Below are 22,805 nucleotides of genomic sequence, written 5' to 3' on the forward strand. Positions count from 1 at the left end.
TGTAGAAAGCAAAGTTAGACTTAAGTAACCCACAGTGGGGTAAAGCAATATATCATTAAGTCATTTCTCACACTCTTCTTCTGTATTCTGTTTCTTGAGATCTCATATTTGTTGCATAAAGATATTGTTGTTCTAGTCTAACATTCTTTTTTAGGTTATTAATCTTCTTTTTCAACTGTCTCATAATTCGTTACATCCCCAAAGACTTGTAGCAGACATTTATTCTTCAGTGTTTATTTCATTATATATTTTTTCTGTATTATTCATTTATATTTTTTTAAGCAGCATATTCCCATATTTTAAAGTGTACAACTGTCAGAAATAGTTGTCAACTTCCAGGTTTTTTCTGTGATGTGGTGATGTACATCCAATTTCTCTATCCTGGGCAACTAACCTTGGGCTTTCTTTTTTTAAAACACACTTTTCACCACCATTGGTTGTTAAGTATTTCAAGAAACCTTAATGTTACCGTCAGTAGATCGTGATTATTTTTAATATTTTAACTAAATATTAAGAATATTTTTTAATATTTTTCAAACTTTGGCAAAAACTTTGTATTAGGAAACAGGTAAGGATATTACAGCAATGTGTGGATTTTGTTGTATCATAAAAAGGCACAGTCATCACTTTGAACAGAGAATGTGATTTGACTATGATGTCACCACACCCCCATCACGGATTAAAAACTAGTAATGGGTTCCACAACTGATACTGTATGTGAAAACTATAAAAACATAATGTGCTATTTCTCTGGTCAAAGTTTTCTCAGTAAATATCAATGTTTAAAACTGACAAATTAATTTTGCTAATTGTTAAATTAGGAGCCTGGGAAACGATCTGCAGTAGTAGGTCTCTATCATGGAAATTTGGCCCTTTTGGTGTATCTTATCTTGACACATTTGGAAATATGTTTTAGGAAATCATACAGCCTTTAAAATGCTGAAGCAAGGGAAAAATACATAGTCATGGTCCTATAGGTAACACTTTCATGGCTTATTAGTGTTCTGGTTTTTCATGCAAAAATAAAGTCTGAACTATCTGTTTAATTTACAGCATTTGGCCTTGGCTAATTTCTCTTCTGAATAGTTTCCATCCCCATGAAGAGGATCTTTCAAGTACTAATGGTAAGGGCTACCTTAACCTTGTGTCACTGACATTGTTCTCCATCGCTAATAGTCGGCTTAAGGCCAGAGAAAAACAGGGTTTTGTTCTTAAGTGTTTGACTTTATTATTATTATTTTTTTAAAGATTGACGTTTCTTTTTATTATTTATTTATTTATTTATTTATTATTTATGGCTGTGTTGGGTCTTCGTTTCTGTGCGAGGGCTTTCTCCAGTTGCGGCAAGCGGGGGCCACTCTTCATCGCGGTGCGCGGGCCTCTCATTATCGCGGCCTCTCTTGTTGCGGAGCACAGGCTCCAGACGCGCAGGCTCAGTAGCTGTGGCTCACGGGCCCAGTTGATCCACGGCATGTGGGGTCTTCCCGGACCAGGGCTCGAACCCATGTCCCCTGCATTGGCAGGCAGATTCTCAACCACTGCGCCACCCGGGAAGCCCAAGTGTTTGACTTTAAATGCAGTAACTCAGAAGTGACTTTGAGCTCTGTATTGATTAAGTGGGTGGAAATAGAGGTAATGTTCTTCCAGTTCTCTCAGCAGCTTATTCTCCTGTTTAGCTACATTTGCATAGGAGCCCAGAGAGTGTAGTACCTTCAGATTCTTTCCATCTTCCTTTCCTCCTCATTCTTAGTAGGTTTTTTTAAGGAACTAATGTGAACAACATTATTCTGTCAAAGTAATACTTGCTTATCATAGAACATTTGGGACATACAAACATAACACACGTCACCCTTAATTCTCTCATACAGAGATACTTTCTGTACTATTCACATGATAGTGTATTTTCTTTGAGGCTTTTACTTATGTGTACATACACACAACCTGCATGTGATTGATGTCAGATACAACTTTGTACCTGCTTTATAATTTAACACTACATTGTTAGCCTTTTCCTTTGTCATTTAAACATTTTGGAACATGATTTTTACAGGCTGCTTAATATTCCGTCCTGTGGCTCTGCCATAATTTATTTTATCATTGTCCATTTGCTTAAAAAATTTCCCCATTATAAATAATCCTGCACTGAACAATCCGTAGTTGACTCCTTTCTGATTATTTTTCTTCCATTACATCAGTGCCCCTCAAGCATCATATTTGCAAATGAATCACCTGGGATCTTGTTAAAATGCAGTTTATGACTCAGTAGGTTTGGGATAATGCCCAAGATTCTGTATTTCTTACAAGCTCCCAAGTTATGTCATTGTTGGTATTCAATACTTTGAGTTAACAAGGAGATAATCTAAACATTGTGATTAATGGATCTGAGGCTTTGAATTTTTAATGCTGCTAGGGGGAAAAGAAGTCCATTGTACCCATCCTCCTCAACAATGAGTAGTAGGTGAGTACTAGGACAATGTCTAGGGCCCAAAGGCAACATGCAGGGGTTTGACAGGTAAGTTATTCTATCAAGATTACTATAAAGAAGAGCAGAGAACTATGAGCATTATAGTTTCTCTCTGTCTAAAAAATACTTTTTTTTTTTAATTTAAGAAGTAATATCCTGCTGAATGAAAGTATTTTAATTAAGATATTTACAGATCTTGTTTTCTGCCCTTCTGTAGCTACACCACTTCCAGAGGAGTTTGAGTTACAAGGATTCTTGGCTTTGAGACCTTCTTTCAGGTAGATGGCTTTTATCACTGTTTACCTAGAGTATAAAAAAGCTTCCTAATCAACTTCCCTATATTGTCCATTCTATTCTGCTTCAGCAATTATATTTTTAAAGTACAGGCTTGATGATGTCCCATTACTAATACAAAAACTTCAATTTACCCATCCCCAGTTGTTATAATATCTTTTTTAGCTTAATGTCCAAATGCTTAGTTTTTCAGTCATATTTCCTGCCACTTTCACCTTCCTCCCCTCCAGTACTTACACATATTATACATACACTATGTCCTGTACTTGAATAGCTCTGTATATTTATTCCTCCAAAACTTTGTTCATGCTATGCCTAGAACATTCCCACTTCCTCTTTTGCCCTTCCCTTACCAACCTGTTAGCACTTAACCATACCTGTCCAAGGTCCAGCTCAGGTATCACTTAACTCTGTGAAACCTTTTCAAAGCTTATCAGAAGAAACTAACCCTTCTTTATTATGCTTCTCTTATTCTTTGTTTAGCTTTTATTTCTTCAGATTAAATCATAATTATTTGTTCCTTAAGGTAGGGACTATTTCTCATTTATCTTTGTATCCTTAGTATCTGACCTACTGCCTAGCAATTCTTAGATGCTGCTTCTTTTTTTTTTTTTTAAAGATAGCTTAATGAGAAATCTGAAAAATCCTTATTTTTTAGGTTGACTTACCTTTCTAATGTCAGTTAGTTCTTTGCTCTATGTACTTTATGATATGTATACATTTTTTCTGATTTAGATTGGGCCACCTTAAAGTGGATAGATTAATACTATTTGTTAGAATAGGCATTTCAGAGACCCTTAGCATTGCCATGGTCATTTGAAGTGAGTTACTTATAATGCAAGGTTAGTGTTAATGAAAACTTTATTCTTATGATAAAAGAATCTTTCCTAATAAAAGATGGTGATTTATTTGAGCTCCTCCGTGAGAAAGTGAAATATAAGTAAAAGTATCACATTAATATAGTGAATTTTGCATATTGTCTTTTCTACTTTGTTTCATTGTATTTACAATCTTTGAGAGCATAAATAAATTTAAACAAATGCAGTTGCTTACATTAAATAGCTAACCTGTATGGAAAAATCTGAAGCCATTGCAGTTCATTAGGTTTAATTTTCTATAATTTGCTTATATCAATTTTAGGAACTTGGATTTTTCCAAAGGCCACCAGGGTATTACAGGAGACAAAGAGGGTCAGCAAAGACAAATACGACAGCAGCGCTTGATCTCTATAGGCAAATGGATCGCAGATAATCAGCCAAGGTATTCCTCATCGGATACACACACAGCCCCCACATGAGTTTTAGACTTGGTATAATGCTATTGATTGTAAACTCTTAAGTCAAAATGTTGGTAACACAGCATCAAACTATGACCCTAGTGATCATACGTATCTCTTTATTTAACCTCTGTTCTCTCATTACACTGCCTATTTTAGAGGAGTTTGCCTTGTCGCCACTGTTTATCATGAGCTTTTTCTCCAATTTATAAACATCTATATAAATCTAACTAAATTGTATATTCACAGTTACGGTGATTTGTATTGACGGGGGCATGGTGGTCAGTTTCAGTCAAGACAGACCAGGATGGTGCTAGTTAAATATGAAGCAGGTATGGTAGTTGGTGTAATAGACAGGGCATAGGTTTTAGAGTCAGATTTGAATTCAGTGTCTAGTTCTGCCACTTCCCCAGGTGTGTGTGCTTAGAATCTCTGTGGTTGATTATAACCTTTCCAAAGTCAGTAACTGTTTCATATTCATTTTTGTATTCAGGTTCATATTATACTGTAAGCACTCACATGGTTGCATATTTGAATAAACTTAATACCTCTGAGCTTCAGTTTTCACGCCTATAAAACAGGAATTATAGCTGCTTCAAGGGCCTAGTCTAGTGTCTTGTGCTTAAAACATGCTGAGTAAATGTAGCTGTACTTATTAGAAAACGTTAAAAGGGCATGGGAATGTGTGGTGGTGATGTTCAGTGGGATAATGAGAATCTGAGTTCACATAACTGCTTTTTATGTTACCTGAATCCACACCGTTATACCCTGCTGTTTCCCACATTTTAAGGCTGTGGGACCCATACACAGTTCAGTTGTTATTGTCTTTTAGATTTGTGTTTTTCATATATGGATTTATTTTTACTTTTTTAGGCTGATTCAGTGTGAAAATGAGGTAGGGAAATTGTTGTTTATCACAGAAATCCCAGAGTTAATACTGGAAGACCCCAGTGAAGCCAAAGAGAACCTCATTCTGCAAGAAACAACCATCATAGAGTCACTGGCTGTGGATGGGAACCCAGGACTGAAATCAGTGCTGTCTACAGGCCGAAATCTAAGTAACAACTGTGACACAGGAGAGAAACCAGTGGTCACCTTCAAAGAGAACATTAAGCCACGAGAAGTGAACAGAGACCAAGGAAGAAGTTTTCCTCCCAAAGAGGTGAGAAGGGACTATAGCAAAGGAATAACTGTAACTAAGAATGATGGAAAGAAGGACAACAACAAGAGGAAAACAGAAACCAAGAAATGCACCTTAGAAAAGTTACAGGAAACAGGAAAGCAGAATGTGGCAGTGCAGGTAAGCTGTATTTGAACTATAAAGCAGCTAGAGGAAGGCTCACACAAAAGGCAAGATTTTTCATTTTGTTCCTAAAGCCTTGAGAATTGACTATTCTGGAAGCTTCAGTGCATTCTTAGAAGGCTGCATAGTAAGGTCATGTAAAGGACTATGGTAGATGGGTACTCCACCAACTCTCAGGAGTTGTAATGTGAGTGAAAAAAATCTCAACCTGATTTTTGTCAGTTCTCTCCAGTTTAAGTGGCTGGAAATGACCAGTTGCAGAGCTATCAATTTCACAAAGAATTACATTTTCTTTGGAAGGTATAATTGTGATTTATTAATGCTATAGTGGAAAATTTGGGGTCTTTTATAGATCCCATAGAACCAAGTATATTAAGGCTTACATGGTGGTTTTTTGTTTTGCAGATTCACTATACAAAATAAAATATATTCTTGGGGAAAGATGAGGCTATTTTCCTTGACATTTATACCTGCCCCAGCTAGTAGCATTATATAACCTCAGTGTTATCCTGGCTCATAGGAATTTGTAAAGCAAGAACCCACGTCTCTTGCTGGGAAAGGATAAACACTGCTCAGTTATTTGTGACTTTTCTTTTAAATACACACACACACACACACCTTTACACACACACGCACACACACCTTTCCAAGGAGATACAGATGATTTCATATAAACAAAAGGGTCTTTACTCTGTGCTGGTTTTATTAACACCGCTGATGTTTGTAGCCATTTGGTTATTAACACATTTTGGCAAATGTATTTATTTACAGTAGGCATGAGGAATCTTACAGTTTTGAAGTCTGCTTGCAAATAAACAATACCTGCAGTGCATTTCCCTTACAGTTTTTTGCGGGGAAAGGGAGAAATAAGAACATAGTAGTTCTGTTTTAAGGTTAATAATAGGGGAAGAAACAGAGAAAAACATGGTAGAAATTGAGGAAAGGCACAGAGAGAGTGAGAGGTGTTGGGGAAAGGCAAGGAAGAAGACAAAAGAATTATAAGGCCACAGGATCAGGGTTTTAGGGATAAAGAGTTCAGCATTTCCTGCCTGCTCTGGCTCTATCCTCTGAAACTGCCTCTCCAAAAGGTCCAGACGGAAAATAAAATCTCTTTTCTGGTCTCTCATCCTTTTTAAATCTGACTATTGATGATTAAAGAAAACCTGACAGTAGTCAATGTATCACCATCCTCTGTACCTCATCCTGAGTTTTCTATAAATGCTACCTATTTTTTCTCATTTTACTCATCTTTACATTACTTGAGCAGTGCATATGGCATCTACTTCTCTCCAGCTCCATGTATAGGATCTCAGGCCTGTTTCTTACTGCTGAAAGTATCCTTATTTATTCTGAGGGTGGTAGGGTTGCGGGGTGGAGCGTGGATGCCTGACTGATAACCCTTGAAGCTGCCCAGATGGAGTTAAACTGAGGGCCCAAAGTGTCTCATCTGTGGATTAGTGGTCATTATTCATTCATAATTCATGTACATTAAGAGAATACAGGGCCCTGGGGCCCATAACAGTGGCTTAAGATCATAAGCAGCTTTTTAAGCCTGTTGGCATCAGGTGTCTCGTTTGTAAAACAAATGAGTTCTCAGGTCTTCTCTGTATTTCGTACTTTTATGATATTGTGAAAGCAAAATAATTATACCAGTAAAACTAAGCCCTTATAGCTTTTTTTGGCAATTAAATAATTTGACTTTCCCATTTTTAATTTAGGTGAAGTGAAATATCTGCAGCATATACTTTTTTGGGGGGGGGAGGGTACATAGTAGGATTTTAAATACTTTCTTAGAGTAGGTGCTTCTTTCTGACACATTTGAGTTTCAGATTATTATAGATAGTTTTGCTTCTGGTTGGTCACAGGTAAAATCCCAGACAGAATTAAGAAAGACTCCAGTGTCTGAAGCCAGGAAAACACCTGTAACTCAAGCCCCAAGTCAAGCAAGTAACTCCCAGTTCATCCCCATTCATCACCCTGGAGCCTTCCCTCCTCTTCCCAGCCGGCCAGGTAAATATATGTTTTGTAGTTTCTTCTGCTGAATTCCATCTGTGTACGAGTTTCTATTAACCCACTGAGAAATTTTAGACTCTGAGTGACATTACTAAACCATAGTGTTAAAAGGTATAAGGGAGTTCTCTTTTCCCTAATGTTTATGAAATTGTTTTTTGAGCCATTTCTCTGTAGTTTGTAGTTTCTCTGTAGTTTATGCTTGTTATTATGAAGGAATTCCTGTCACTAAACATGGCATCTAAGAAACTGCCTTTAGGATACTCCAGTTACCTCCGTGGATAGAAGTAGCAGCCAATAGTCTATATTTAATTCTTGAAATCAGGTTATAGATTGGCACTTGATCAGTCTTACTTGATGGTTGATCCCTGTCTTTTATAATTTATTAGAAGACCTCTTCTCCACCCCAGCCCAAAATGACTGTACTATTTTTTGTCTTTCTTTTGCTAAGTTTCCTTAGAACTAAAGCTATGTTCTTCTGTTTTGAAGGGTTCCCGCCCCCAACCTATGTTATCCCCCCTCCTGTGGCATTTTCTATGGGCTCAGGTTACACCTTCCCAGCTGGTGTTTCTGTCCCGGGAACCTTTCTTCAGCCTACAGCTCACTCTCCAGCAGGAAACCAGGTGCAAGCTGGGAAACAGTCCCACATTCCTTACAGCCAGCAACGGCCCTCTGGACCAGGGCCGATGAACCAGGGACCTCAACAACCACAGCCACCTTCCCAGCAACCCCTTACATCTTTACCAGCTCAGCCAACAGCACAGTCTACAAGCCAGTTGCAGGTTCAGGCTCTAGCTCAGCAGCAACAATCCCCTACAAAAGCTGTGCCGGCTTTGGGGAAAAGCCCTCCTCACCACTCTGGATTCCAGCAGGTAAGTTACAGCTGTGTGTACTGTCCAGCTGAAGTAAGGAGAGGGGAAGGTTGAAATTATTCCGTGTTTGGTTAATTAAAAATACTAGTTAAGCATTCAGCTACTTCTTGCTTAGACTTGTAATGATTATGGGAACACATAAGTCTTCTCTTTGCTGTTTAGGAAAGTTCAGGTGTTCTCCTTTTTACTTTTGTAAAGGACAGTAGATCTTAACTACCATTCTTTGCTGCTACTACTTGTCAGCTTTATAGAAAAGGATTTTCTATAAATAATTTCCTCTATTTGAACCTAAACTACAGCAGGGAAATAGTATCGTAATCTTGATGAGGTGTCAATGATACCAGTCTTAAATAATTTGTCATCCCACAGCACTTGAAGCAGAAGGAGAAATGTGTGCGCGCCCACCCACACTCACATCCTCATTTATTAAACCTCTTAAATAATGGAACTGAAAGGGAACATGAGTTTAGTGCCCTTAATCTGTTCCCAGAAAGCTCTGTGTATTGAAAAACTTAGAGTAAACAAAACTGCATTGCCTAGAGTTTTGTTGGTGATAAAATCTCTCAGATTCATTCTGTGATTGCTGAGTACTGAGTGTAAGTAACATTGCATTTTATCCTCATCTTGGTGACAGGCATCTCTTTTTTAGTATCAACAGGCGGATGCCTCCAAACAGCTGTGGAATCCCCCTCAGGTTCAAGGCCCATTAGGGAAAATCATGCCTGTGAAACAGCCCTACTACCTTCAAACCCAAGACCCCATAAAACTGTTTGAGCCGTCATTGCAACCTCCTGTAATGCAGCAGCAGCCTCTAGAGAAAAAAATGAAGCCTTTTCCCATGGAGCCATATAACCATAACCCCTCAGAAGTCAAGATCCCAGAATTCTACTGGGATTCCTCCTACAGCCTGGCTGATAACAGAGCTGTAACGGCACAGCAAGCCAACATGGACCGCAGGGGCAAGCGGCCACCGGGAGTCTTCCGTCCAGAGCAGGATCCTGTGCCCAGGATGCCATTTGAGGTGTGTGTCCTTTCCTATCGCCAGGCACTTCAGAGTTAGGTCTGGGGATGCATGTCCTTTAAATTTCTCAAGTAGATGTTTATAAAGGTCACTCTGCTTCATTAGTGCTGCAGAATGCTGCTGAGTAAATGGGTGCAGCTTTTGGTCTCCTCTTTACAATTGCATAGTACGCTTGATTTGGGGGAGCTGAAGAATTCTGTTCCTGATTTTGACCTGTGATGGTCTGGCAGAGAAATCATGTGCAGAAATCTCTAACACAGCATGTTAGAGAATTCTGAGACAAAGCTCCTCTCAGTTGGGCTGAATCATCTAAGTTTAAAAATAGGTTTATTGCGTATTTAAACAAATTGTTTTCTGAGAGGAAGGAAGCCAGTTATCTTTGATAGTGGAGTTCCCTGTCCTTGAGCTTTTTACTCATGAGAAACAGGTATCTGTTTGTAACTTTTAAAGAAGCTGTTTCTCTGTTAGCACAAGATAGGCTAATCACTTTGCTCCGTTGCATTGTTTTACTCACTGCCCACATTAACCTTTTATGTTCTGCTCTGTCACTACTTTTGCTTCTTTCTGTCGTCTCGATCTTTCTCTACCATTGTCCTTGTGTCACTTTGCTTTGGTGTTTCAGAGCCTTTTCCTCTTTGCATAATACTGTCTCACTATTCATTACTTCTTCCTTCTTGACTTCAGTTGCCTTCATCCCCCTAATCATGCTACTACTCCTTTGTGCTTTTGTCATCCCTTATTGCATCTCACTGTGATCCTTTCTGTCACTAGGACCCCAAGGGCTCCCCTCTGCTTCCTCCGGACCTGTTAAAGAGTCTGGCTGCCTTGGAGGAAGAGGAAGAGCTGATTTTTTCTAACCCTCCTGATCTTTACCCAGCTCTGCTGGGGCCTCTCGCCTCTCTTCCTGGACGAAGCCTCTTTGTATGTATTTTACATAATTCTTCTTCTTGCTCTAACCTCAACTTCTTTTCTGAGATTTTGTAGTACTTGGAATAGGTGGTTTCTTCTTTCTAGGGCTTTCCTTTTTTACAGAATTTTAAAACTTATTTCCTGATTGCCCAAACTAACCTTCAAATGGTAGTAGAACATAGCAAAACATGTCTGACTCCATAGTTTCCCCAAATCTTATAGTTATAGCTTTGTTACATGTTATCCAGAAAGCATCCTGCAGGGCTGGTCACACACAGAATGTGATGCTGGCCAATTAACTTACTTTTCAGGTATCATTTCCACCTGGACCCAGGAATTTTAGGTGTCATTTAATCTTGTTTAGGAACAGTGAGATTTTTCCTCATGTATTCAAAATATGAAATGAAATAATGTTCTAGATTTTTTACTGAATAAAAAAATTCTAGATTGATTTTACCGAACAGTATGTGGTTCTTTTCTGTTTGGTTAACTAAGAGCCCTGATCTAAATTCAGAGCCAGATTCATAAACAGAATGAGTGAAAATGAAAAGGACTCTATTTATAAACATTGTTGGAGTACCATAAATGAGTGAACACAGAGATAAATAACTAGAATGACGTAAAATAAAGTCTAAGAATTGATTAGTGGTATCTTTTAAAAATAACCTTCTGTAACCCAGTGTGCATTTCAAAGGATGCCATTGTTTACATATTTTACTAAGGTGGGGGGGGGCTGTAAGAAAGATGTATGCTGTGAGGTGTTTCCCCCGCTCCCTTCACGCCATCTTAATAAAACACTTCTTGAGTTCCACTTTCTCGCTGTTTCTTTCCCATAAACACGGGGTAAGAAAACATTCGTAAGATTAAAGTGCATTGATTTTAGTATTAGGAGAACTGAAAGCTGCTTAATGGCTCTCGTGACAAACTGCCATCCCTGGCACTTGAAGTTCCCTTAAGAATTTTCCTGAGTGAGTGGCCACAGAGACCTCTCACTTCCCCCACCAAAATTAGCAGAAATAAAAGATCCCCTAGACACTTGAACGTCGTAGTGCAATGGCAGTGCCTAGAGGTTGTGGAATGTCCAGCTACTAAACTGTTGCCTCTACGTGTTTGCCTTTCTTGCTGCTTTTTTTTGCTGGGGTGGCTTGAGGGACAGGCGAGGGAGCACGTCTCTGTACACTAGTTTCCTAATCCCTTAGTTCCTGTTGTGCTTGCCCCTTCCGTTGGAAATGAAGCTGATGGTGGAAAAAGCGGAGGGGGGCCTTTTAGTGGGTTTTTTTTCATGTTAAAAAAAACCTTACGGTAGCCCTTCTTATATTTAACATCGTTAATGATGTGTGTGAAAGTGCCTTGCATGTAGCAGGTGTTTAATAAATGCTTTGTTGACCAACAATTCAGTGACAGTGAGCATCAGAGATTCAGCTTTTTTTTCCCTAATAACTTTCTTAGGGCCAATAAATGTAAGCTTGACTTCAGCAGCTATTTTAATATATACCACAAATAGAGTTGTTAGGAACCATGCTAACAAAACCAGTTGTCAAATGGATTTAAAGGCTTTTTAAAAGTCATTAATGTCAGTGTTTTAAAAATTTAGGGAGAAACAGTGCCTGATCAGTTCCCCTTCTTGTTTTGAGAGTATTTTAAATGCAACTGTTGACAAAGGGCTTCCTGAGGTTCTTGCCTAGTGAACACTCCAAACTGCCAGTTTCCAGGGTCCCTGCCAGGATCTCTGTGCTAGATTAGAGGTGCTGATCAGGAGGGTTCTGTCTGACTCACCTGTGACAACTGGCACTTATCTGGTGTCATGGTATTAACGGATTTGAATTTATATCTTCTAAGCTTTAAATTGTACAAGATAGGTGAGTACAAGTATGCTTAAATTGTGGTCTTTTGGTTGCATGGTATCTTAAAATTAATATTAAGAAAATGGAAGGCATAATTTAACTACCTTTTTTTCCGGGACTGTGAAGAAATCCTTATTGGAGAAGCCCTCAGAGCTCATGTCACATTCATCCTCTTTCCTGTCGCTCACCGGATTCTCTCTCAATCAGGTGCGTTAAACAGTGAAGCATCCTGCTTTGTGCTTTTATTGTGGGCTAGTATTTTCTTTCCCGTTCTATTTCAATATGTCTGTTTTTCCTTTCTATTCCATATATTGGTGTTTTCCAGGTATTTGATTTTATTCCCCACCCTCCTTTGATTAGGGTACACTAGAGACTTGTATAAGTTTCAATTGTTTAACTTCTCATTAATATTAAAGTCTCTGGGGCTCTGTTGTTCGGCAAGTAAATTATTCATACTTTCTAACCCAGGTGGTTTACATAGAGCAAAATAAAGGGTGAGGGAAAGTAAAAGGCAAATGAATTAAACGGGAAAACTGAAAGAAACAGAAGTAAAAGCCTTCAAAAGTTTGTCTTGCAAAGAAAGGCTTAAGATAAGCATCCATGAGCATGAACACTGCCTTTTCTTAAATCTCTGTCTTTGGCATGAGTTTGTTAACTTGGTGGTCATTGTCTTTCAGGAAAGATACCCAAATAACAGTGTGTTCAATGAGGTGTATGGGAAAAACCTGACAAGCAGCTCGAAAGCAGAACTTAATCCCTCATTGGCCCCCCAGGAAACATCATTGTACTCCCTTTTTGAAGGGACTCCGTGGTCTCCATCACTTCCTGCCAGTTCAGGTATTGACTAGTCTTTAAATTATAGACCTTGCATTTCCCCTACACTCAAGTTGATTAAGAGATAGTATTGATTGTGTTTTGGTGGTTTTTGTTTGTATTTTGTTGTTATTTGTTTTTAAAGTAACTTCTGAAGGAAAATAGGAAAAAAAGCCTGATGAACTGGTTCACATGATAAATGACAGTAAAAAGCTGTTTTACATCCTCAGTAATGAGCAGAGTTGTAAGGGAGAAAAATACGAGTTTTATCTTAAGGTTTGCAGCTTTTTTTAGTTTTATTTGTAGATATTTGTTCTTTGCAGGAAAAGTTGCACTTTTAAAAATACAGAGTTAATAGTAATTTTTAAGGTTAGGCAATTCTGTTCTGATAGAGAAGAGCAGTTATACTTATCTGAAAGAGGCACACCAAAAGAATGCATTTATTTGACAAAACTGTCCTGTTTTATTTGTAAGGCAAGGAACGTGCCTTAGGCATGCACAGCAAGACAGACGAGTGCATTTGGCAGGGTCCCTTTTGGGGCCTTTATTTGCCTTTCTCCTGAAACCCTGTGGTTATTGTTAACAGAATTTAAGTGATCAGATCTACAGGAAACTTTCATTCTTGGCATGTTTGGGAAACATCTTTGTTTAATGTCCTGCGTTGCTATTATTTCATAGATCATTCAACACCAGCCAGCCAATCTCCTCATTCCTCCAACCCAAGCAGCCTGCCAAGCTCCCCTCCGACACACAACCACAATTCTGTCCCATTCTCCAATTTTGGACCCATTGGGACTCCAGATAACAGGGATAGGAGAACTGCAGATCGGTGGAAGACTGATAAGCCAGGTGAGATCCAGACTTCATTGCTTAGCAGAAGTGAGAGAACTTACTCTACCCTTCCCTGGCTTTTGGCATTTGGCAATGATAGAACAACTTCTTGAATTATTCTTATCTCTTCATTCCTAGCCATGGGTGGGTTTGGCATTGATTATCTCTCAGCAACATCATCCTCTGAGAGCAGTTGGCATCAGGCCAGCACTTCAAGTGGCTCCTGGACAGGCCACGGCCCATCCATGGAGGATTCCTCTGCTGTCCTCATGGAAAGCCTAAAGGTGAGTGGATCAGGAACAAGAACCACAAGAGATGTCTCTGCTTTCATTCACATAAATGGCTAATCTTATTCCTAAGGCCCTTAGGATTGATTCATAGCACATATCTAGCAAAGTCCTAGAAGCATGGTCTGCCTTATAAGATTCTTGAATAGGACTTTTTTTTTTTAATTTGTGAATTCACTAGCGATAAAGCAGTATCCTCAGGGGGACAGACGTGAAGGTTTTAGTTGGATTCTAAGATTAAGAAAATTCGGACTCACCTTGGAATATTTTATTTAAGCCTTTTCTGAACAAGTCAGAGAAGGGCATCTAATTTCAGAAATGTTTTGTTTGCCTGAAACCTTTCTGGTAAATGCTCTGGTCTCACATGGAGCTGAGTTTTAGCAAAAAGACTTTATATAAAACATACTTTCACCTTTTCTGGTTTAAAATGATCTTAATGGGAACTAACCTGTCTTGAAAACCTGGTCTTAAAACAACTTTTTCTAATAGCGGGGTTTCTTTAGGGTTTGGGAATCTTGGGGCATATATGCCTTTATGTTTGGCTGGGATTGAAAAACAAATCCCTTAAAGACAACCAGGCATTTGACCTCTGCTGACAAGCTCTGGGCTGTTTTTCAGTCTATTTGGTCCAGTTCCATGATGCATCCTGGACCTTCCGCTTTGGAGCAGCTGTTAATGCAGCAGAAGCAGAAACAGCAGCGGGGACAAGGCACCATGAACCCTCCACACTGAGGCCAGAGTGGCAACCCTGGGAACGAAGGCTCCATCAACCGTGGCATGTTGGGTCTGCAGGACTGGCCCACGCAGTCCCCTGCAGGTGGCAGCCCTCTTTTCTGTCTCTCGCTGTTGAGAGGGTGTAAGTGCTCCACCAGCCCACTGAGTGTGCACGAAATGTCTGCAGTGCAGCAAAAGAAAAAACCATCAGGAACTCTCCATCCCCCCGGGGCCTTCCGGAGGGAGAGAGGAACTGCTGTTTGTCTCACTCAGTTACCTGATATCACCGCCTTTCACCTTCTCCATCGTGCATGTCCCCAGCCACATGGGAAGTGAAAGCTGAGAAGGGAAGGCAGATGGGAGAAGCCAATGGGAACGTCTCAGTCCTTTTTTTTCCTCTTTGGGGAGTAAAATAGGAATCCATTAATGATTGCTTTGCTGACTGAGAATGTAGTTGAAATTATTCCTGAACATCTTTTGTCATTGTTATTCCTCTCAGTAGTAAGATATCACACTGAATTCTTCCGCACACGGATGTGCTTCTTCTAGTCAGTGTGTAGCAAAGGAAGCCCCGTGCACTGCTCCTGTGAGAGGTTGGTGGTGACAGGATGGGGAAACTGACCTCTTCAGCCAGTGGAAATGTTCCATAAGGGAGAGGACAAGGCCTCAACTTTCACTCCGAAGGTTCTGGTGGGCCCTCCTCTGGCCTGGAGACTCCAGCAGGAAATGCCCTTCACTCTGTAGGTGCTTGAGCCCCAGTCGAGGATGCAGCGCGGGTGGTGGTGCTGGGCTGGACTAGCAGACAAGCTGCTGTAGGGTTTTAAATGAACGTTTTTGATTCCTGTACATTGTACGGTAGCAAAGCAGGCAGTCCCACAGAAGGCAGGCTGGTCCGTTCGTGGCCTGACGCATTTGAATAGGCAGAAGCTTTCAGTGTGGTTATTTTTTGTTTGGTTGGTTTTTGTGCCCCCATCCTACTTACCACCCACCTCCTCCTGTCCCTACCTCCACCCCTTTTCTACCCTGTGCTGTGTGCTAGTAATCGTTATTATTCCTAACATGCACAACATCTCGCCAAGAAGCAACAGCATGGGGTCCAGCAGCTGGGGCCCAAAAGACAGTCTGAAGAAGAAGGAAGCAGCAGCAGCGGCGTCTGCACAGCCCACCGAGGGGCCAGGCCCCTGCCCGGCTGCAGTCTCCCGGCCTCCACTTTCAGAGTGAAATTCAAGGCAACACAGACACGTGTGCATCATGCAGAGAAGAAAACACAAGGAAGTCCATTCTGGAAAAGGCGGAAGAAAGGAAAATAAACTTTTATTTGATATTTATTAGAAGGAAAGAGGACTGAAAATTTTCTTGTGTAGAAACAGAAGGACAGCATTTCTGATAGTCATTTCCTGGAAAAGTAATATTTTAAGGGGAAATTATGGAAACAATCTAAATGTCCAATTGCTGTGCTAGTGGTAGGGTTTATTTTCTGGGAGAGCTCTCCTTTGTGTGTGTGTGAGTGTGAGTGTGTGCGCACACATGCCCGTCTGCTCCCCCAGAGGGGAGGGGTGATGCGTGTGAGTGTGTGGAGCTAGCGTGGGACTTCAGAGCTGGAAAACAGCTGCAGAGCAAAGCACATCCAGGAGCCCCGGTCGTCACTGGAGTCTGGGCAACCCCAGCAATGAAAAGGGGTGAGATTCATGCTCATTGCTCTTCCGAGAGAGTGGTTGGAGTCCTGTATGCTTACATTATTGCTCTTTTAGTTTGACATGGTGTTTGGGTTTTGTTTTGTTTTGTTTTATTTTTTTGAAAGGTCCCAAAGGGTGAAGTCCCCCCACCCAATGGCAATATGAAACCCTTTGTGCTTCTCTCCAGCCCCTTCCCCGTGTCCACCTTTCTCCCTTTCCCTCCGTCCCAAGCCTCCTTCCCTGCTGCCTTTACCCACTTTGTGTGTTTGAGCTCTGCATTCAGGCAGCTGCAACATTCCAGTGTTTGAACTGTCACCGATTCTTGCACCCTTGACAAGCTAACCAGGTTCACTGTCTCGGTCCCACGTAGTGCCCACGTCCCATCTACAGCCCCATTTCTGCATGAGAATTTGGTGTTTGGAATGTTTTCTGACTCTTGGGGCGGGGTTCCTCGCCTTATCATCCTCAGTGTGGAGTAATGAGGAGGGAGAGGAGAATCTTCATCAGAAACTGGTTTTGTGTAGTAAACTTTCTTTTGTGTTTATTTTTTTGTTTTTGTTTTTTGTTTTGGTCTGTCTGTGCAAGACCTGCAGCTGCTGAAATCAGCTTTGCCTTTAATTAAACCATGTTCTCTCCAACCAGATCTGTGTATAGATTGTTTCTTTTTTATCCTAAAAGAAAATCCAACTTAAAAAACAAAAATTTAAACTACTTACAAGTCATCTAGGGGAAAGCAAAGAAGGTCAAAAACCAGATATGCTTCAGGGTTATTTTTGCTTTTAGTAATGTTCCTAACCAATGTGCAGGATTATGGAAAGGGATGGGTAGAAAGAAACTGTCAATTCTTTTAACAGCTCAGCGTTTTTATTCTTATTGTCACCCTTAATAAAGCAGCTCAGAGATAGTTTATCCTTTTGGCCCAGTAAACTCACAAGTGTGATGAGCAGCAACAGTAGTTGGTGTTCTTTGCTTTGGGGTTGTATTTCTTCAAGTTGTGTCCCATATTTCCAGTGGTAGCCTGCCGGGCCTTTGCCACGTGCCAGAAGCCAGCACCACAGCTCACCAGTGTGTGTGTGCATGCCCAGCAGCTGCCCTTTCACCGTGATGTTGATTCAGTCTACACTTCATTTCCTAACTAACTGTGCTTTTCACACGCACCTACACACTTGAAAAATTGTTAACAAAGCCACATGTATTCTACAAAAGGAAGTGGGGGGATTAAGGCCAGGTCTTTAGTATTTATGGAAAACTCTCACCCAAGTTAACCCTGAAAAACTGGGCCATTTGGTTAAATGATAACCAGCATAAAGCGATAGCATTCTATCATGTATGTTACTAGAATACTTATTATAAAATGTTACCTAGTAGGGTAGTACTAACCAACTGGCTTCCTGAACACAGCTGCTTTTCATTTCTTATTTATTAGTGGCATACATTCATTACTGAACTCTTAATAAATGTTCCTCCCTGAGAACACATGAAGGGATGTAGTTCTAGTATTTTAATTTTCTGTGGAATTAAAAGCTGTATTTCAGGGGTACATAACTCAGTCTAGGTTCTGTTTAAGCAACAAGACTGTTAACCCCCCGAAATGTTAATTTTGTGTGTGTGTGTGTGTGTGTGCACGCGCCTTCTGAATTACCTGTAAAGTTACCTGAGGCCCTAGGAGTCTGTGATAGTAATGGTGCAGGAATGGGGGTAATTACACTTAGGTCTTGGGCCTGCACTCTGGGTATCTTGTTTTTGTAAGTTTTTTATTGAGGCATCACATACACAGAGAGGTGTACCGATAGTAAGTGTACAACTCGGTGAATTTTCACTAACTGAACATATCTGGGTAGCCAGCACTCAGAGCAAGAAACAGATTATCAGCACCCTAGAAGACCCCCTCATGCCCTTCCAGACTCTTCCAACCACCACCCCCTCCCTACCTCCAAGGTAATCATCATCTTAAGTTCCACATCATTGTCTAATAGGTTAAATTTTAACAGGCAAAAGTAGATGAATTAATACTTCCAAACAGCGATGTCTCTGTACAGTGTACTGCAGAGGCGTGCTAAATCTTGCAAATGATAGTACCTCCTTTTCTTCAACTTTGTAGTTTGTGAAACATCCTAGACTCCTCTAGGAGTGCTTTCCAAGTCTGTAGTTGCACGTTCTTCAACAAAAACTTTGGGGAAAATGCCAACTTTCCCTTTGCACTCCCCCTCCAGCCATTCTTCATTCACTGATAAAAGGAAAAATATACTTCAGTTTCTAAAATGAGTATAGGAGAATTACCTCATCTGAATATTGTACACAGATCTTTTGTCAGTCCTTCTTCACGCCCCAGTTGTGCTAACAGGGAAAAGTCTGCTTTGGAAAGTGATTGGAGGTAAGAGCAAACATAGGACTTAGCCATTTCATTATTCGTTTCTGTCTTAGACATGATAATGGAGGAGTAAAATGCAGAAGAATGAATTAGATTTTTCAAAATGTTACCAAAGAAATAAAGTGAAAGAAATTGAACAATGAATCTTTAGATACGATTTTTTTTTTATTTTAACAAAGAGTTTTAGCGTTCTTGGGAATCTTTGTTTTGATTACAGGAAAGGGACATGCCATTGGTTAAATATGTTAATAATGAATGTTCACTGGTGAATGATCAAAGAATTGAGAGTTGGAGCTAGTGATGGGTTCAGTCCATGTTCGTAAAATATAAGAATTTTCATAGCACCTATTTTGAGACTTTAATAAAGTGCAGGCACAGACTTCGTAACTCAGTTGGAGATAATATCCCCGGTTTACTAAGGAAAAGGAGACCCAGAGAGATTAATAGCTTGTTCAGGGTCATTCTGCCAATAAATATCAGACACCTTAGGTAATGTATGACCTACTCCAGAGCCCATCTACCAGACCATAGAACCAGTTCAGAAGTTCATCTTTGGATGTAAGACATCTGCATCAGATGTTACAGCAGCACTGGTGCTTGGATCCTGTCCCCAGAAACTCTTGCTTTAATTAGTTTGGAGTGTGGCCGGGCATCAGAGATTTTTCTAAAGTTCACTCAAGGTAATTCTAATTGCAAACTGTTGTCTTGATTCTTCCTCCTATAATGTGAGTCATGGATCAGCATTTGTTTGTCTTGGATCCTGGGAGCATACGAGAAATGCAAAATCTCAGGTCCTACCCCAAACCTGAGTTGGAATCCATTTTAACAAGCTCCCCAGGTGATTCACATTATAAATTTGAGAAACTTTTGGAATGAAACTCTCTCATAACTGTTGAATACAGTTGAACTCGCCCCTCAGCCCCACACGATGTTTATGCTGAATTCTGTTTTCTCTGTAAGTGTTATAATAAAGTTTCAAAATATTACATGGATACTTTCTGAATTAGACCGACTTAGACTTTTATACATATCCCAGTAAAGAGTACACCACCTTCTCCGCATACCTACCCAGAACGTTTTTCAGAGCATTCACTTGTCTTTTTCTTATCCCCAACCCCGAAAAAACACCTCTGGACAATTTAGCTGATTGGTTGATACTGACACTTAAAAAAATGGTGTGGGGAGTTAAATCCAACTCTTACAACTGAGTTTCCATTCTCCCTTTCAGAAGATAGGCACTGATTGTGCATCCTGTTTCTGTTTTTCATTACTCTCATTTTGAGTTAGTCGCCACAGTCTCGTACACTCACTCTTTACCCCATTAACTTTAAAATCTCCCGCTCTCATTTCTTAACCTGTTAGATTTTCTGTTATAACTGATAATAGTGTTCGGTTTCACTACTTCGCGTTACTAATGCACAAGATTTCAGCCATGTGAATGAAGCTTTTGATGTGACTCTTACTTGTTACCAGGTAGAGAAATAAGACTGTGTCAAACCATGAGTTAGAGCGGCGCTCCTCTGTATGGTCAGTAGACCAGCATCACCTAGAAGCTTGTTAAAAATGCAAGTTAGTGAGCCCCACCCCAGACCCGAATCAGAATCTCTGGAGCTGGGCCAAGGAATTTTATTTAACAAACTGCAAAGGATGCATGAGCATACTTAAGTTTGAGAAGAACTAAATTAGAACCCTCCACTTATTTCAGTGTTTAATGTGTTTGATTTGTAACATCCAGGAGAGTCGCCAGAGAGAGCAATTCTGAATAGTTGCTTCTTAAGGCAAAATTTATCCCCTTCTTCCTTCATCTTCGAAAAGTACATCAATTCAAAGAACTGTAGTTTGCAGAAGATGAGTATCATGTGGTTCGGCGCAAAGGCAAAATGATTCTAGCCACCTTCCAATTCATTAGTTCTGGTATGAGAATCCATGGCTTCCAAAACAATCTTTAATAATCAAAATGTGATTTAAGTCTGCCATTTGTTGCTTCCCTGCCCAGGAGAGAGCATCAGATGGAAAGGTCAGTGCTCAGTTTTGCTCCCTCCGGCTGAAAGCTAGGCAGGATATTGAAACCATTGGCTAAAGTTTGTAGCTTATTGATGTTTTCTTCTCTCTGCTCTTGAACTTATTCCTGCTAAGGTGTGAATTAGTTACTCTAATCCAGGAGTAGCACTTACCCATTGATATCACCAGGATTACATCCCCTTCCAGAAACTCCAGGTCTTCTGGCTGGGTAGCCTCGTAGCTGAAGAGTGCTACCACTTGGCCCCCTTCCTTAAGCTGAGCTTCTGTTGTCTGGTTATTAGCATCAGATTTTTGGGTTTCTTCCGTTTCATCTGGAAAGCCCTGGTCACCCTGAAATAATAAAAGGCCTGTTAGTTTTCCTAACTTCCTGTGGTGAACATTGAGCATCCCTAAAGTCAGCATCAGTCAGCAAAGTGTCAGTGTAGCACCTGGGTTATAAACTCAGGCAAGTTTGTGATCAGTACCTAGCACAGACCTGGCATGTACTTTATGAACACCGGATGGTTGGATAAATGAAACCAAAAGGTCTGCAGGACTGTAGAGAGTCTTAAAATCTTACTGAAACCTTACAGTAATCCTGAAAAAGGTAGAATAGGTACAATTGATACTTCTTTTCAGATGGAGAAACAGGTTGAGTCACAAGTAAGTGACAGAACCCAAAGTCAAACCTGGGTTTGTAACTCCCAAATCCAACACCCTTTCCCCAGTACCCACAACACTGGGCACCTTGTTATAGAAATGCAAATTTTCTGCGCCATCCCAAATCTATTAATCAGAAACTCCCTGCAGGAGTTAACAATTGTTACAGAAATTAACAATGATTTAAACAATTAAAAAAAAAACCCGGGGCTTCCCTGGTGGCGCAGTGGTTGAGAATCTGCCTGCTAATGCAGGGGACATGGGTTCGAGCCCTGGTCTGGGAAGATCCCACATGCCGCGGAGCAACTAGGCCCGTGAGCCACAACTACTGAGCCTGCGCGTCTGGAGCTTGTGCTCCGCAGCAAGAGAGGCCCGCGCACCGCGATGAAGAGTGGCCCCCGCTTGCCGCAACTAGAGCCCTCGCACAGAAATGAAGACCCAACACAGCCAAAAATAAAATTAATTAATTAATTAATTAATTAAAAAAATTATAATGTCCAGGGTAATTGGACAAAGTTCTTCAAAAAAAAAAAAAAAAAAACCCTTTTCAGTGAAGTAATTCACATTTAGAGCAGAACTCCTAAGCAGAATCCTTTAAAGACAGAACTGAAGGGATTAGTCCAAAAACAGACAATTGGAAAACCTAGAGTGACCTTTCAAACTTTCAAGGGACCCCTTGCTCTGGCACTTACCCTCAGGGTCCTGGGCCTTTCCTCTCAGCCAGAGGCACCAGCAAGTCTCACCTCCAATGTCTCTACTTCCTGAAGGCAATTTTCTGAACTCTTAGATAACCACAAGGTTACTTTGTGGGGTTTACTACAGGGCCTTCCTCCAGGCCCATCCTCTTTAATTCTTCCCCTCCCATTCATTTTTTTTTTTTTCCATCGAACATTTGCCTTTGAGTGAGAACCTACCAAAGAGACCCTTCCCTAACTGAGCAGAAGCCCCTGCCCAGCTGTAGGGATGAGGGTTTGGAGGAGGGACTCTGCCTTCCACTGTGGGCCCAAGGCCTGCATGGTCTGGAATAGCTTTCCCACTCTGGTCATTTCCATGGTCTCAAAATCTACTTGCAGGTGAAAACTAGCAACTGACCAAGGATTCACTTAGGAACTATTTAATTTTATACCCCCTAGACTGATACAACTGCAGATGCCACAGTCGACAAATGCTGAAGCAGGAAACACAGGTGAGTAGAGGGAGAACTGAAGTGTCACTGGACCCGACTCAACAACAGCTTTGGACAGTGGAGACTGCAGACTCATGCACTCTGGTCGGGACACCCCAGCCTCCAGACTGCGGATGGGGAGCTGAGTGCTCAGAGGAAGCCCACCGGCCAGCCTAGCTGAGCTCCCTGCCTTGCTCATGCGCCCCTTGAATCATCGATCCAAAGCAAGGCCTCACTATTTTCTCCCTGCTCACAGCATCACCCTAGCACAGCAGTGTACAAGGCCTTCCTTGA

At 40.7% G+C, this 22,805-nt stretch overlaps 2 protein-coding genes across 8 annotated transcripts in view; one reads left to right on the plus strand and one right to left on the minus strand.

The window, feature by feature from the left end:
* The window catches only part of SMG7 (SMG7 nonsense mediated mRNA decay factor), a 72,111-nt gene extending 55,156 nt beyond the window's left edge, over window positions 1-16,955 (plus strand). For 3 of the 7 annotated variants that reach the window (XM_007175198.3, XM_007175204.3, XM_007175200.3), the window contains 13 exons: window positions 1,054-1,124; window positions 2,682-2,742; window positions 3,899-4,018; window positions 4,908-5,334; window positions 7,203-7,347; window positions 7,837-8,219; window positions 8,869-9,240; window positions 10,012-10,161; window positions 12,120-12,200; window positions 12,671-12,830; window positions 13,485-13,655; window positions 13,776-13,921; window positions 14,543-16,955. In XM_007175198.3, the coding sequence (XP_007175260.1) occupies window positions 1,054-1,124; window positions 2,682-2,742; window positions 3,899-4,018; window positions 4,908-5,334; window positions 7,203-7,347; window positions 7,837-8,219; window positions 8,869-9,240; window positions 10,012-10,161; window positions 12,120-12,200; window positions 12,671-12,830; window positions 13,485-13,655; window positions 13,776-13,921; window positions 14,543-14,656 (2,401 nt within the window). In that variant the 3' untranslated portion in view covers window positions 14,657-16,955. The remainder of the gene's footprint in view (window positions 1-1,053; window positions 1,125-2,681; window positions 2,743-3,898; window positions 4,019-4,907; window positions 5,335-7,202; window positions 7,348-7,836; window positions 8,220-8,868; window positions 9,241-10,011; window positions 10,162-12,119; window positions 12,201-12,670; window positions 12,831-13,484; window positions 13,656-13,775; window positions 13,922-14,542) is intronic. The other 4 variants (XM_007175201.3, XM_057557775.1, XM_007175202.3 and 1 more) reach the window with 4 other exon arrangements.
* A 1,096-nt stretch (window positions 16,956-18,051) lies between these two features.
* Window positions 18,052-22,805, minus strand: part of NCF2 (neutrophil cytosolic factor 2) — a 28,230-nt gene continuing 23,476 nt past the window's right edge. The window contains exons 14-15 of the mRNA XM_007175211.3: window positions 20,860-21,037; window positions 18,052-18,541 (exon numbers count right to left, since the gene is read on the minus strand). Coding sequence (XP_007175273.1) covers window positions 18,429-18,541; window positions 20,860-21,037 — 291 coding nt within the window. The 3' untranslated portion in view covers window positions 18,052-18,428. The remainder of the gene's footprint in view (window positions 18,542-20,859; window positions 21,038-22,805) is intronic.

This window comes from Balaenoptera acutorostrata, chromosome 1, assembly GCF_949987535.1.
Source record: "Balaenoptera acutorostrata chromosome 1, mBalAcu1.1, whole genome shotgun sequence".
NCBI lineage: Eukaryota > Metazoa > Chordata > Mammalia > Artiodactyla > Balaenopteridae > Balaenoptera > Balaenoptera acutorostrata.